Source organism: Haliotis rubra, unplaced genomic scaffold, assembly GCF_003918875.1.
Source record: "Haliotis rubra isolate DU_JTF1 unplaced genomic scaffold, ASM391887v1 Scf1185, whole genome shotgun sequence".
NCBI lineage: Eukaryota > Metazoa > Mollusca > Gastropoda > Lepetellida > Haliotidae > Haliotis > Haliotis rubra.
Window position 1 is genome coordinate 226,834 of NW_025765098.1, and position 17,575 is coordinate 244,408.

General features: G+C 39.8%; 1 protein-coding gene across 5 annotated transcripts in view; it reads left to right on the plus strand.

Moving 5' to 3' along the window:
* LOC124259944 (transcription factor SFP1-like) overlaps positions 1-10,753 on the plus strand; it is a 41,029-nt gene extending 30,276 nt beyond the window's left edge. Inside the window, exons 2-4 of one of the 5 annotated variants that reach the window (XR_006893973.1) lie at positions 2,855-3,190; positions 7,473-7,851; positions 10,175-10,753. Coding sequence is in view for 3 of the 5 variants with exons in the window: in XM_046694177.1 (XP_046550133.1) it covers positions 7,473-7,837 (365 nt within the window). In the remaining 2 variants the exon portion in view is untranslated. Of the gene's footprint in view, positions 1-2,854; positions 3,191-7,472; positions 7,852-9,685; positions 9,751-10,174 lie in introns of those variants that run through there. The other 4 variants (XM_046694209.1, XM_046694177.1, XR_006893975.1 and 1 more) reach the window with 4 other exon arrangements.
* The last annotated feature ends 6,822 nt before the right edge of the window (positions 10,754-17,575 follow it).

Below are 17,575 nucleotides of genomic sequence, written 5' to 3' on the forward strand. Positions count from 1 at the left end.
ATAATAACTCGCTCACCCTCATATTTTTCTTAACAAAAAATGTTGAAATGTTTCAACATACATGATTACATGACATGTTTGTTATTTTAAATTCATTTCTATATATTAATAAAACATTGTATTCACCTCATAGTGAGTTTGCTGTAGCACTAGTAAATGATGGTACCGCATAAGGTCCATCTTCAAGTCTCAGGTCCACGAGGTGTCAGATGCTCTGTCATATTGCGTCTGAACTACAGAGAATTGGTTATGAGTGAGTGAGTGAGTTCAGTTTTACACTGCATTTAGCAATATTCCAGCAATGTCACGGCGGGGGACACCAGAAATGGGCTTCACACATTGTACCCATGTGGGGAATCGAAACCGGGTCTTCGGCGTGATGAACCAATGCTTTAAGACTTGGCTACCCCGCCGATCCCTGGTTATGAAGCATTATAGGTATTAGTGGTGTTCCGATTAATTGAAATAAATGAAGATTGGTCGAAGTGACCAAACGTCCAAGCAATCGATCACATTTTCTCATAATCGAACACAAACGATTTTGGAACTGCTGTTTTAGTGTTTGAAACACTTGACGATGGAACATATCTTCGAAGTTGTCAGGGCCTGAAAACTTGTTTAATTCTTAGAAAACTCACTTCACTAACTGAAAAGTCATGACTGAATATTTCTTGAAGACTACAGAAAGTTTATGTTCATGATATATTACTGATCACTTTAAAGTAGCAAGTTGCATCATGTTATACATATGTACAATAACAACCTTGGTAGGAAAATCTGAAAAATACCACTAACCAATTTTTTTCGATGATTGTTCGTTGGTAATGAAGCAATCATCAATTGTGAGATTTCAACCAATTCCCAACACTAATAGGTATTGAGTCAATCTCAGTCAGTGGGAACAATTACTGTCACAAAGATTGCATTCACTTTTTTAAAATAATTTTACCTGGTTGTCGTAATAATATAATTTCAAATGTTAGCTTTATCATGATTATGGATGAGTAAAATGTAAAGAATGTGTTACACTTGGAATTTGAGATCTTTGTATCTTCCAGGCCATACGAATTTCAACAGTGGCTAATATTCCAAAGGTATATTTTGCAGGAAAATAAGTTTGCCAGCAGAGCCTATTGAATGAGCTTTGACTGAATTTCAAAAACAAATACAGCAAACTTTGTTTATATCAAACACACTTGTGAACTGACGGATAAAATGACCTTTTTTTGTCCTAACCACTTGCTGTACAGTCAGTGTTTGCAATACTTTAATTTGCCAGTTGGCCATCAGGGCCTGCTGCCGCCTGCAGGCTTTAAAATCTACAGGCCCTGAATGAAATCTGCAGGCCCATTTTGTTAAAGTCACACCAATAAAAAGAAAATCGACTAAACTGTACACAGTATCACACTGTTTCTACAAAATCAATTAGCGAAGCCAATGGCACAGAGAGACGTTTTTATTTGTGAAAGACTGGTGTTGACATTCCTACACGCAAAGCGCTGAAATACCAGGAAGTGAAACTATAAGTTATCGTAACATGATGGATCATGGATGATTCCCGAACGTTAATAAACAAAACAAAAAACCTAAGGTGAAGATTCCTGTGGGGAAAAAAGACAGATAAGTTACTGAAGGCCACAAGGGCCTGCAAATATTTGAAACTGCCGGCCCGATACAATAACAACCAGCGCTGGGCCTCCTGGTCGGCTATTATTTCGAATGCTGTGTACAGTTGACAAATTACAGTTATAACAAACTGAAATGAGTGTTTCCCTTAGGTTCATTAACTGCAGTTTAATGTAGTTCTGATAGTTTGAACAATAATCTGTGTGAGTTGTTGTTTCTTCAGAATCATCTGTGACAATTATTTATACACATGAAATAAGGTAACTGGACATTATGTTCTGATGATGAAATATCACCTAAGCTTTTATACCACACATCACCAGAAGTGTTTTAACTTTAAAGTCTAGTTTTATTTGGTCTGAGTTCCATTTAATGGCATTGTTTAATATATCATCAGTTTGTATATTGTTGCCCCACTATTGTATATGCAGGTTGTAAGAAAGGACCAGATCCAAACCTTTTACGAGCGCTTCGTACACTTTCATGACATTTCAATACAGAAATATGTGATGGCCAGCGCCACTGGAACACTGCAGGATGAGGCTGACTTGGTTGACACATGTCTTCTTATCCCAGTTATGTAGATCAATGATCATACTGTTGATCACTGGATTTTCTGGTCCAGACCGCCGCCATATAGCTGGAATATTGCTGAGTGTGGCATTAAGCAACAAACAAACCACACCAAACCAATGGCTGCTTGCGGACCATCAGTAGATTGATAAGCCGTGACACAGTTATATCTGTGCAACATTATGATAACAGCAGCATTTGCTATTAATATTCTCCTGGGAAAGGTTAGCTTTCCTGCCTATGGTGCAGAACATGCTCTCTTCACAAACACCTGGTCATTATTTTTCGATGGAGCATACACATAATTTTCACAGCTATTTTCCTTTTATGATCAGTGGAATTGCTCACAACAGATAGTGGTAATTCTCTTGCATTGATATCTTAGAGTGGAGTGAGTGACGAGTGAGTATAGTTTTACGCCGCTTTTAGCAATAATCCAGCAATATCATGGCAGGGACACCAGAAATGCGCTTCACACATTGTACCCATTTCGGGAATCGAACCTAGGCCTTCAGCGCGACAAAGGAACGCTTTAACCACGAGGCTACCCCACACCCCTATATCGTGTGTAGAGGAATTGTTATTATCTTACAGCAAGTCTCTGAGTTTCCCATCTCATGACCAGCCTCCGTCACTGTGTTTGTTTTGGTTTCAGGTCATGGCTTGAGTTCAGATCAGGATTTGTCCAGACATTCAGGTCAAGGTCATTTGTTTTACCCCATTGGACAACAGTCCCTTGACCCGAGACTTACATTTTCTGACAATTCAGAAACATTTTCCTCCATGAAACGGCAGTGGCAGTGCGATGAATGTGGCAAGAGTTTCACCAATCCTAGCAACAAGAAGTACCACATGGAGGCTGTCCATGGGATAGGGAATGTCAAGACATATGTGTGTGTTTGTGGGAAGGTGTACAAGTACCCCCGCGGGCTGTTTGGTCATAGGAAGAAGTGTGCCATAGCGATGGAGCATGGAAACAATATATAATCAGGTGTTTAGAGTAGTGATATACTTTCTGTGGTTGTTTAACGCCACGCTCAGCAATATTCCTGCTATATGGCGGGGGCGCGGTTGGGTAGCCTAGTGCGAGAAGTGTTTGCTTGTATTGCTGAATGCCTGGGTTTGATTCCCCTCACAAAGTGTGAAGCCCATTTCTGGTGGTCTTAGCTGTGATATCATTCGTGACCAACTCGTGTTATTCCGGGACAAGCCGAATAGTGACTCGTGCCCCTCTGGAAGGATTTCATATTGGCGCATGAACATCAGAACTACTTCAAACAGGAACGATAACCTTATCCCTGTTTGATTCCATTGTTTCTAAAAATCACCGAAGCACATGTACGTTGTATTGCTGTTTTTTGGTTTTGCTATTTATTCTAAAGAATTAAACCTCCTTGGTACAACTAATAGAAAGAAAAAAACATATTTGTTAAAGACATATTCTGACGTAATTATTACCAGATATTCACCTTATATTTCCAATTATATTTCTGAAAAGGATTCAATAATCACAAATGGGATTTGTTTTATTGAATATGCAAATCAAATTTGTAAAAAAAAACCACTACATTAAATCCCAAAGCAGAAACTCAAAAAATGACTTTTATAATATTTCTCAAACTGGACATACGTGTAACCTTGCTGTCATACCACAAGTGGAATTTTAACTGAATTCACTGAAAAATATATGACTACAAGAAGGTCAGACTAAAATATTCCCAGAGAATTGAAATATATGCCCAATGTTAAAGATTAAAGTTGATTAGTTACATACAAATATAATATTATTGTTTTGAAACTTGTAGCGAGATATAATTACATTTCCTAAAATTGGTCGAAGCGCACGTACAATCTCCATAGCAAGCCCGCAAGATTGTCAGAGACACCCTCAGTTGGACCCATGAGAGCCGTTATGTCAACAAACGCACGTGCGTGTATTTGAATCTCTCACTATCAGTCGCATGATTCTTATCCAAAACTTCACATTAGACAACAAAATCCTGCTAAGTTCTTTGTACTTTCGATATGACGATATACATTTTTCATGATTTTTTAAAAAGTGACATAATGCCATAAACGATTTAAGTACTTGGGATTATATTTACCAAAGCACCGCAGTCATTTACGCGCATTCTGATTGGTTTGTCGTATTTTCGCACATAACAAGCATCGAGAGGGGGATGAGTCTTCTTGCAGGTTACGGAAAGGGGCGAGTGGTGACGAATGCTGTGATATTGCTGGAATATTGTTAATTCATACTCACACTCTCACTATTTGGTGGGAGTCTGTAAATGTTCAAGTCTAAGCCAGACAATCCAGTGATTAACATCATGAGAATCAATCTGCACATTTGTGATACGATGACATGTGTCAACCAAGTCAGCGAGCCTGACCACCCGATCCCATTAGTTGCCTCTTACGACAAGCATGGTTTGCTGAGGACCAGTTCTAACCCGAATCTTCACGGGTTAGTGGTATACACGATGTGGTTAAAGGAATCAGTTGGCAAGGAAACATTAGCGCTTAGAGATCTGGATTCAGCCGGAAACTTTAGGAAACACTGAATCAGTTTTGAACTCTTTTCTTTGAGAAGATGTAAGTATAAGGACTTGAGTTCCTCTTTGGAGTTTGGACGGTGGGATAGCCTAGTGATTAAAACGTTTGCTCATCACGCCGAAGAAGCCGGTTCAATTCCCCATTTCTGGGGTCCCTGCGTGATATTGCTGGAATATTGCTAAAAGTGGCATAAAACCATACTCACTCACTCCTTGGAGGGAATGGACTTATATCATCATTTCAACAATGATTTCAAGTTAATTGGTCTTAACTGTGATTGATTGGTGATACATCACTACCAGCTTTGTTGGGATTCACTTTTAAAATGCTTTTACTGAAAATCATATTCCTGTCCATTGGATGTGATGAGACACGGCCATTAGTCCAATATCATGTGCAAATCAGGATAGACTGCTTGTTTCCTCCATAAACACTCCTGTTACATAATACACTAGTCGAAATGAGGGCTGGGGGAGTGTTGTAAATCATGTCACACTAAAGTCTTGGTTTCAGACCCCACAAGGGTTTCTCTGCAATGTTGTAATATGGCTAAGACTGGTATAAATCCATTCTAACACACTCTCCAGACCAATGTTAAGTGTGTATTCCCTATTTTAATGTATTGCAGGAATTGAGCAACAGAATAGTGTGAAAAGATGCAAATCAAGTAATCATTGTATTCTGAATTTATCATGTTAACAATGATCTTGATGACGGTGAATTGTCCTGTGCATGCCCTGAAATATATTATTCATTGATTATATCTTGAAAATCATTACTATTTTCAATCTCTGTCTATCAGACATGTATTGTTTTGTGAATACATTATCTCCTTGAATACATTATCTCCTTGAATACATTATCTCCTTGAATACATTATCTCCTTGAATACATTATCTCCTTGAATACATTATCTCCTTGAATACATTATCTCCTTGGATACATTATCTCCTTGAATACATTATCTCCTTGGAATACATTATCTCCTTGGATTGGATACATTATCATTATCTCCTTGGATACATTATCTCCTTGAATACATTATCTCCTTGGATACATTATCTCCTTGAATACATTATCTCCTTGGATACATTATCTCCTTGAATACATTATCTCCTTGGATACATTATCTCCTTGAGTACATTATCTCCTTGAATACATTATCTTCTTGAATACCTTATCTCCTTGATGTCATCGGGAGCAGAATGAGAGGATCTCCAGGTTTGGTTTTACCAAGTGTTTGGGATACTATGTTTAGGTGATGCTAGACACAAGCTACTGAGTAAGTGATTGAAATTGGTTTACTGAAGAGTCTTTCTGTTTATTTCTGTGAGGGGGTGTTGTTCTACAGCAATGTCATAGTAAAATCAAGGCTGGATGTGAGAAACCAATGGCTGATCCGTAAGGGATATGATCTTACAATCTGTGAGGTCATATTGTCACCACCAATCTCGGTTGTAATCAGTGCTTACACTGATGGCACCTATTCTGTTTTTTGAAATCCCACCAAATACCAACTCTAATGTTTTCCTTGACCATTATGTACTGAAGACAAAAGAAGGTGGAATATGTTCTATAAGTGTTGTTTGTTGTTTAATGCTGCACTCAGGAATAAATAATCGATTCTGGACCAAACAGTCCAGTGCTTCGCATCATAAGCATTGCTCTGCACAATTATCATACGATGACCAAGTCGGCGAGCCTGGTCATGTGACCCTGTTAGTCACCTGTTACTACAAGCATAGGTTGCTGATGAACAAAAAAAGAAAAGAAAATTCTAACCCGGATCTTCACAGGTGTTGTGAGTTTAGATGTCGACACAGGGCGGAGTGAGTTAAGATGCTTATGGCCATGCTGTCGGAACAAAGAGACACAAAATGATCGAATATAACAGCTGTACATAATAACCAAGGAACTCAAAATAACCCAGAACACATGATGTAATAAGTTATCTGAGATCACAAACTTGCGGTACTGGAAACTTATCAGCCCAAGGATCCACACGACATCATACATGTTGAAGTACATACAGTCGAACCCCGTTTACTCGGACCCCGTATATCCGGAAACTCCTCGGACGATTTTTAGGTGAAACGAAACTTACCTTCAGTAATTGTACTCGCTTAGCCGGACCCTGCGCTTCTGGACCCAGACGGAGAATTTTCAAACCATTTCCATAGATTGCCATTGAAAAATGATCCTGGTATCCAGATGGATAGATCTGTGCGCATATGCATGTGTATGTGTATGTTTACCGCTCGACTAAGTGAATTCTTTGTTAATCTCTCTCGGCAGGCGTTTGATGTGAATTGATTAATTACCCATCAAAACACTTGGGACGCATGTCACTTCAGTTGTTAATTAGGATTTAGCAGGTGTGAGAACATCTCATCAGTAATGAAAACACATTAATTAGGATTAACTACATTGTAATTGTACTGTACATGAATAAATTTAAATCAATACGTTTTGCTTGTTTGATCCAGTTAACCGGACGCCTCACTATCCAGACGATTTCCGAGTGTAACCAAAATGTCTGGATAAATAGGGTTCGACTGTGTACTGAAAAAGAACTTGCTGCCAAAGTCACATTTAAGTCATGTTGTATCTGTCTATCTAAGTAATATTGTGAAACATGAAAAATGACTCCTCTATTTTAAGAAATTATTAGTTGAGGTAACTTTCCAAGTCACTAGACCTGTTTTTGTTGCTTGCAGGTTTGGGACTGATTCCAAGCCAGACTTTATCAGGGGCAGATATCCAGGCTATATCGGGGGCAGATATCAACGCTGACTTTGGGAAAATATATGGAAGTTCATTTACTAAGAATTTTGACGAATACCTTTCTTTGCCGCTTGGTGACAGTACTTCGTTGAAAAGACTTTGGCAGTGCGAACATTGCGGCAAAACATTCACAAATTCCAATAACAAAAAGTTTCACATTGAGGCCGTCCATGGAACTAAGACTTACACTTGTGTTTGTGGGAAGCAGTATAAATATCCGTGTAACTTGATCAGACACAGGAATGACTGCTCTGTGGCCAAACAAGTTGCCAGTCAATCCGACAGTGTACAACAATAGTCTTCATCTGACAGGTAAATGTTTCTGAGAGTTGTATCAGATGGTTTTCTACAACTGGATGTGTTAGAAGAACAGGCAACCTACTGTCTACATCTGGCCAGGCAGTCTACAGTTGGCTTAGTTTAATCAGTCTGAAGTGTCCTAGCTTTACAGTTCTAGTTTAGATGGTCTACTGGTGGCAAGACTGTCTAATACTGTCTAAATGTTGACAAATATAGGAATGAATGGATGCTCAGGATCAATGTGTCACTCACTCACTCACTCACTCACTCACTCACTCACTCACTCACTCACTCACTGTACCCATGAAGATACGGGCTAGAATTGGTCTTCAACAACCCATGCTTGTCGTTAGAGGTGACCAACAGGATCGGGTGGTCAGGCTCGCTGACTTGGTTGGCACATGTCATCCTATCCCAATTGCTAAGGTTGATGCACATGATGTCTTTCACTGGATTTCCTGGTCCAGATGTGAGTATACACAGACCGCTGTCATACAGCTGGAAAATGGCTCAGTCAGCATTAAACAACAAACAAACAGCCATTAGTTCAATACGTACAGAAATAGAGAATAAGGTGAAATAGTGTTGACAGTCACTTTCAAGAGTGTCCTCCTCACTCACTCACAGAAAGGGTCTGTTACAGTTTGTGTTAGTTGTTTTACTAACAGCAGCATGTCACATGGAGGAGGCCATTCATAGTATTTTCTGTGTATGTGTGTCTGTCTGTGAGTGTGTGCCTGTGTCTGTCTGTGAGTGTGTGCCTGTGTCTGTCTGTGAGTGTGTGTCTGTCTGTCAGTGTGTGCCTGTGTCTGTCTGTCAGTGTGTGTCTGTGTCTGTCTGTCAGTGTGTCTGTGTCTGTCTCTCTGCCTGTGTCTGTCAGTGTGTGCCTGTGCCTGTCAGTGTGTGCCTGTCTGTGAGTGTGTGCCTGTGTCTGTCAATGTGTGCCTGTGTCTGTCTGTGTGTGCCAGTGTCTGTCTGTCAGTGTGTGCCTGTGTCTGTCAGTGTGTGCCTGTGTCTGTCAGTGTGTGCTTGTGCCTGGCAGTGTGTGTGTATGCATGTGTTGGGCTGTATGGCAATGCTTAAAGATACCAGTGACAAAAAAACCCCTGCATCTTTGACAAATTACTTTCAAATGGTAGATCACTCTTATAAGACCAAATTGTGCAGAAAGGAGCAGATGGACTATCATTTGGAATGCCTGAAGAAAGTTCCTGAAAGTTTTTGACTTTGGTGAAACAAATCTGATCACCTGCTCATTGTTGAGGCCATTTGCCCATTTAGTGTCCATGGCAAAGTTACACTACAGCTACCCTTAACAATCTGATAGCTCAACTCAAGGAGTCAGAAACCTCTTTTTTATCACACCATACAGTCTTGACCATACATCAGCTACAACAACTCTCACACGACTGGATGCAAGTTGTCATGCATTAAAACTGTTATCACATGCTTTCCTACAGAATAGTTGAAGAAGGCTGACATATTTCCATCACTGCTAATGTAGAGGATGGAAGCAGAAAACCAGAAATATGGTGTCCGGGGAGATACACAAAAATGCTGACAGTGTACCTACAGAGTAGTTATCTGTGTGTCGGTAATTTCACCCATCAGCCATGACCACTGTCCACATGACCACTGTCTACATGACCACTGTCTACATGACCACTGTCCACATGACCACTGTCCACATGACCACTGTCCATAGTCGACATGACCACTATCCACATGACCACTGTCCACATGACCACTGTCCACATGACCACTATCCACATGACCACTGTCTACATGACCACTGTCCATGTGACCACTGTCTCATGACCACTGTCCACTTGACCACTGTCCACTTGACTCTCATATTACCAGCAACGACCCATAGAATTTAATGATGGGGTCCCCTGGACCCCCACTTTTGTAAGTCATGGTAAAATTCTGTTCAACATGTCCATATTTACCTGAAAGGAAAGCAAAACACCCCTTTTTTGTGCAACACATAATTTTCATGACATCCAACATGTCCAATAAATATTTATTTTTGTAAAACCAGGGGCAAGCAAGTCTGATCCAGTAAGTAATGTGTGTAAAAATTGACTGTGGTGTAAAAGAGTCAATCAGTCCCAAACCCTGACACCCCAAATAATAGCAATATGAATATAGGAATGACAGGTCTTTATGGATGATCAACTTATTTATAGGCAATAAAGTATTATTATTATTATTATTATTGTACACTAGCGACTTTTCGGTATAGATACTTATACCGTTTTCAAGCATGAGGAAATATGAAAATGTATCCTGTTGAACTGTTCAAAGCACTGCTACCTCTTGTTGCTTTCAGGTTTCGGAATCCGATGGAACCAAAGGTCCAACAACCACTCTTACCATGACATGTACAGAGGAGAAGATTCTAGAACTATACTGTCTTCACAGCAGGTCCTACCTTTTCTCAGTAAAACAATGCAACTATTTCCCGATGATTTCTCTGTGGACTGTAACAAGAAAGGGCTGTATGTCTGCGAACACTGTGGCAAGACCTTCACGCGACCTCAGAACAAACAGATCCACGTGGAAAGTGTCCACGGCAACACGACATATTCCTGTGTCTGTGGTAAAGTGTACCGACATCCTAGAGCCTTGCAGAGACACAAGAAGACATGTTCGGCTTGTCACTCATGACATGGTCATGGAAGGGAAATCTTTGTAAGTCGGAGAAATATAGAGAAACATGTTCACAGATGACAGCTTCTGGTGTCCATGGAAACGTGGTTGATGCCACGAGGATGAGCAGCAGATGTCAGACTCCCTGGTACAAGAAATATGGATGACATTGTTCATAATGCTTTGTTGCAGACTTGTGAAGATCTGAGTTGGAATTGGTCCACAGCAACTTCCTCTTGTCATAAAAGGCAACTAATGGCTGACGTGGTTGACACATGCAGGGCTCGATTTAGTGCTTTGTTACTTGCACTGGTGCAACCCAATATTACAAAATGCAACCTAGTTATTAGTCTAACTTGCACCAGGTGCAAGTCAAGTTTCGAGAAATAAATCAACAATAAATCTAACATTATAAGCATAAATATGTCAGCTCATATTTCTTCTAAACTTTGGATAGCTATGGCACCAAAACATTGCTGGTTATAGACACCTCTTGGCTATGACAGCTCTAGTAAACTGGAACCAGCTGTGTCTCTGTGTTGCTATGGTTTCATGGCTACAACATCACGGAAATATGTTTATGTGCACCAAAACCTCTGACGTTTTAACACACTACGTTGCAACTGGAATTTAGCTGGTGCAACTAGGTTTTTATCTTAGGTTGCACCTGGTGCAAGTAGGTTAACATCTCTTAAATCGAGCCTTGACATGTCATCATACCCAAGTGTGAAGATCAATGCTCATTATGTCAATCACTGGATTGTCTAATCCACACTTGAATATCTACAGACTGCCATCATATAGCTGGAATATTGCTAAGTATGGTGTTAAACACACAAACAAAAAGCATGGTTGACAACATTTTCATGCTGAATATTGCATGCTTGTTTCAGTGTTGATAGATGTTGTTTCAAAAATAACCTGTACATTTCTGGGTTTCAAACTGTGTCACCATTTGGGGGCTATCAGGTAAAGGGGGCAGTGGGTAGCCTTGTGGTCAAAGCATTCACCTGTCACGCCTAAGGCTTGGGTTTGATTCCCAACATGAGTACAATGTGTGAAGCCCATTTCTGGCTTCCCCCGCCGTAATGTTGCTGGATGTTGCTAAAAGCGACGTAAAACCATACTCACCGACTTACTATCAGGTAAAGACTGTTTTACATTTGAGTGAAATATTTGTGTTGTTATCATAACATGAGGGCATACATTCAAGTGATGTGGGAGAAATGAAAACACTTCCTTGCCTTATCATTGTATACCTTAGGATGAGAATATCAGAAAAACAGCATGTTGAAAAATGCAGAATTGTGTGTTGTGCTATACATATTGTGAAGTGAATCCAGTCTCTTGACGTGTCCAAAAGTTTCCTATTATATAGAAACATTCATTCCGTGTTGTCAGACTTATTTACGCCACACGACACCAAGATCTTACATGAGAATAAGGTCACTTGCTCCAAGAGATTTTACAAAAGAAAAAGAACAGAAATTATGTTATCCTTGAGTTCTGAAAACAAAGCACAACAGAGGTTGATGTAATTCTTTTTCGATTTAATCTAATTTTATATAAACATGTCCTGGTGCTCACTTTAACAGTAAAAATGTTTTGAAAACAACAGGATTTTGAAACCTAAACATTAATGGCCCATATTCCTGCCCTCTCAGACCAACACTGAGTGAATGGAGGTTTTCACCTCACCTTGAACATCCAACATTATATCTGCTCTCTAACAAAGTGTTAAAACAGCATTTGACCCAATTCACTGATCATCATACAAATACATTTAGAATAATGTGCTATTGTTTGAGATTTGACATTTGACAAGTGCTCTGGGGCAGGTTACTCTACAGAGGAGGGCAAGGGTGGCACAGTTAATGGGAGAGTTGTGGATGACGGGGGAAGGAGTTTTGGGATGTCAATTTCTGTGATAATTGGAACATGTCATTTCAGGGTGAAAGAAGGAGTACAAATATACCTTAAATGTTTTGTTCAGCAAATTACAGAAGTTCACATCCATAAATTACCCTCTATCATTTTACATGTGGCACTTCTAAATGTCATTCAAAGAGTTCCATAGTACCGTATATTACTGTCTATAAGACGACCCCATGGATAAGACGACCCCCAAACTTGACCCTTAAAATCAGTGTCAAAATGGTATGTTTCGTGCATAAGTCGATCCCCCGAGATGGGGTCCTAATCGCGGCAAACACAGACCACAGACCACTGGCAGTTACCAATAATTATAACTTTGGTCCACATTATTCAAAGAATTCACAATCATATATATTGCGTCTAATCACGGATCGAAACGAAGTGTAGTTGACAGAAAATGCGTAATATATTTTGTTTCTCTAAATATCATATTTATTGTAGTTGGCAGAAGCGATGAAGTTGGCAGAAGCGTTGAAGTTGGCAAAAGCGTTGAAGTTGAATCATGATATAAATGATGGGAGAGGACAAACTTTATGGATAAACGACTTCTATATTGAACATTCACATGAATAAAGAAGTGGTTCATCCATAAAGTTTGTCCTTCCTCTGACTCTCCAACTTCTAAATATGCCACTCAAAGAGTGACTGACTGATTTTGGTTTTACGCCGCTTTTAGCAATATTCCAGCAACATCCGGCAGGGGACACCAGAAATGGGCTTCACACATTGTACCCATGTGGGGATTCGAACCCGGGTCGGCGTGACGAGCCAACGCTTTAACCACTAGGCTACCCACCCACCCCACTACTCAAAGAAGATATCAGTGATGACTTTAATATTCAAATATGATCACCCAATGCATAAATGGTGAGAATACATCAGTATATCATGCAATATATCATCAACATATATGTATGCATTGAATGTAAGTCATCAGTGTCAAGTTATGAAGGTGATATGCTTTCAAACCATTCAGTATTCATATGGGTGGTCAGGCTCGCTGACTTGGTTGACACATGTCATCAGTTCCCAATTGCGCTGAGATCGATGCTCACGCTGTTGATCACTGGATTGTCTGGTCCAGACTCGATTATTTACACACCTCTGCTATATTTGGCTGGAATATTGCTGAGTGCGGCGTAAAACTATACTCACTCACTCACTACTTTCAGAATTGTTGCTTTTCTAATATTAAATTTTGTTTATGCAATGTCAAAGCATAATTTTTACTGATCTTTTTAAGAATGTGAAAGATGAAAGGTGTGACAAAGAGTGGAAGTTAAGATGAAAGTTGGTTTTCGAGTCCTGAGTTGGTATATATGGTTTCTCCTTGACCACTCAAACTGTAAAATATTGTACCACTAATTTTGTTAACCATATGTCAAAAGAAGCTTTTTTCCTCAGTTCATTTGTATTTTATTATATTCATATATGAAACTAAGAAATTTCATTGTTCAATAATGTAAATGAATATGATTTTTATGTCATTTTGATTGAATCATTTCATCAGTATCGTTAATAAAATGGTTTTTTTATTGTGTTATTTTGTTGTTTCCTGCTAATGGAAAACTTGTATATAAATATGTCACCCCTCAGTCTTGGTCTGAGTAGTAGTGTAGGTGTCTCTGTGGTTCCCTATCTGGCAGAATATACCTCTCCTTGGTGTGAGTGGTAACTACCATTTGATGCTTATCTGTGAAGATCCGGGTTAGAACCGATCTTCAGCAACCCATGCTTGTCCTAAGAGGCGACTAACGGGATCGGGTGGTCAGGCTGACTGACTTGGTTGACTGACACATGTCATCGTATCCCAATTGTGTCGATCGATGTTCATGCGGTTAATCACTGGATTGTCTTGTCCAGACTCGATTATTTACAGACCGCCGCCATATAGCTGGAATATTGATGAGTGCGGCATTAAACAACAAACAAATCTTGTCCGTGATTGGAGTTCGGCGCTGCAAGAATACACATGATACACCGCCAAGTAGATGATGCCAGTATTTGGTGTACTCACAGAAGGTCACAATGTGGTTAGTAACTGCCCGGAGAGCGGAAGGTCGCGGTTCGATCCCCGACCGCGTTATACCAAAAGACGTTAAAATATGGTACTTGTTGGTCCCTGCCTGGCGCTCGGCATTATTGGGTACAACAAGGACTGGTCGGCTCGGAGTCAGTATAATGTGTCTGAGTAGGGTATTCATGCTTCACTGCGGCATGGTATCTCAGTGAGCTGGCACTATAAAACCAGCTTAGTCTGGTCTAGTACAAGCAGCCGCACATACACATACACACGCATGCAGGGGCGGATACAAGATTTTCGTTGGGGGTGGGGTGGGGTGCACCCCAATCCTCGGAACCCACTCGGGGTGCGCATGCACGTCGTCATATTAGCGAAATATTCTCAAGTACGACGTAAAACCCAATTTCACCTCACCTCACCTGGGCCAGTACAAGCAGCCGCACATGCACATACACGCATGCACGTCGTCATATGAGCGAAATATTCTCAAGTAGGACGTAAAACCCAATTTCACCTCACCTCACCTGGGCCTAGATTTTCGAAGCTCTCTTAGCGCTAAGATAGTCGTAAGTGCCATACATTAACATTAACTTACGACTATCTTAGCGCTAAGAGAGCTTCGAAAATCTAGGCCCTGGTTAGTAACTGGTTCATACTCTCAGAGTCGATGAACAAAATAACGGAACCTTTCACATTTTGCTTCTCATAGAGGGAGGTAACTCGTGAGATCTTCTTCATCTTTTGAAACGCCTGCTCCAGACGTGAATGTGAAATTATGTGTATCAGTATTGCAATTTTAGGTTCCAGTCCATTATTTCCATTGTGGTTAAAGGGTTCGCTCGTCACCCTGTAGACGATTCGATTCCCCACATGGGTACAATGTCTGAAGCCAAATTCTGGTGTCCCCTGTCCTGGAATTGCTGGAATATTGCTAACTTGCGGTGGCGTAAAACCATACTCACTGCTGGTGATGAATGACTAGTCTTTGAAGCTGTGTTGGGACAGCAAACTACGTTTATAACTAATAAACATTGTTTTTACATTCGAAAGAAATACATACCAATTGAATGTACAAATCGCCCTTCAGTACAACAATTTGTTTCGTCTCATGGCAACCACAAACTATCAAGACTTAAATTCTGTAATGTTATATTTCAAAGATGCATTCAAGAGTAGAACTTAAATGTGAATCTTTTGTTTAATAGATCCTTTACTGTACCATGTACACTTCATGTATATGGGCCTATGGCCTTCATACAATAAAAAGTTGATTTGATTTGATTTGATTTATTATTTTGCCTTCAGGCACTTCATACAGTTACTTCAAGTCAGCCCATCATCCTGCACATTTTAGAACTTCACAGCGATCTTTCTCCTGGCTACTGTGACATCGCTGGTTGCCGGGTCACGTCGGCATAGCAGGCAACACAAAGGCCGATGCTGCAGCTTTTGACAAGCCGTTATCGCCACTGCTGATCCCATACAGTGATTTCAAACCAACTATCAAAAGTTATACTCGGGACCTCATGCAAAAACGGTGGGGCACCCAAGTAGGAAGAAATAAACTTCATGAACTGAAGCCAACAATTGGTTATACCTACTTGGGTTGTCAGTCAAGACGTGATGAGGTAGTTCTACGACGATGTCGAATTGGCCACAGTCGGTTTACACATGACTATCTTCTCAAAACGGATGGAGATGAAGTGTTCACTATCAAGCATATTCGGCTTGACTGTGCGGACATTTCAAATGCAAGGGATTCACATTACAAAGCGACAAATCTGAAAGATCTGTGTTCCCTCGTGAGTGGCCATCTCATTATTAACTACCTGAGGGAAGTTGACCTGTATCATAAATTGTAACCAAGTAATGTCAATGCCGAATTGCGGGGTTTTTTTAAATTTGGTGCTATAACATATTCTGTTTGTAAATAATAATGTTATGAATATATATGGGTTTTTTTTTAAAACAAACTCATTTGACTTTGTTCATAGAAGGATTATGAATGCAGACTCGATCTCGTCACTATATGGATGGATTGATGCCGATGTGACGTAAAGTCCAACTACACTCAACTTTTTACGAACACGCTTATATCGAACTGACAGGTGTAACGAACTGTTATATTTTCGGTCCAGGCCTCTGGCATATTATATCGTTATATATTGTATATTTTAGTCGAAATGCATGTTATGTAGTGTTATAACGAGCTACAATAAGTGGTCCCCTCGAGTTCGTTATAACCGTAGTCTACTTTACATCTACATTATACCCTATGGTTGGTCCACATTCAAGAGTTTGCTGGTGTTAAAGAAGACTCAGCTTGGTCAATGGGACTTTAAAGTATATATACCTTTCGATATATAAGTGAGTAAGTGGTAGAGGATACCAAACGACCCTCCGTGTACATGTAATACCATTTATATTAAACGAGCGAAAGCTAGTTTGATACTAAATCTTTCACGAGTTTAATAAAAATGATATTTCACGGAAACGAGTTTAGTATTCTGTTTATTACTCTCCAACATAATTTGATAGAAACTGCCTACTAGTCAAGGGGCATAGGGATATTTTGGTTCAGATTCTTCCAAAAGCACCAAATTTGGCACAGAGGTAGCTTAAGACATACTAAGCTTATTTCTGACGGGCGCCAAGGGCGCCTGTGAAGATATTGGACAAAATACAAAATGGCGGCCATATTGTACAAAACAAAATGGCCGCCATTTTAGTCATACAATTGTCATAAATTTAACATTTGTGTGAATGATATTAAAGAAGTTAGATGAAAATAAGATCTAGAGGGTGGACCAAAAACATCAAAATGTCAATAAACAAACGAAGAAATACAAAATATATCCTCTTTCTTTTCTAAGAACATGCTTTATTATAGTTTCTTATCGATTTATGTAGAAAATGCCATTTTAGAAAAAAAAAATATAATATGGTTCACTACACATGATGTGGATAATCTTGACAGCAAAGCACAAGGAAATTTCTCACAAGATGAATTTCATGGCTATGCACTCAGTGTGACCAATCATCTATCAAAGGAGAATATGGGAGTAAAGCATGCTCCGATAAAACAGGATCCAATGGACACAACCCTCCAAAGTTGCCGGACTT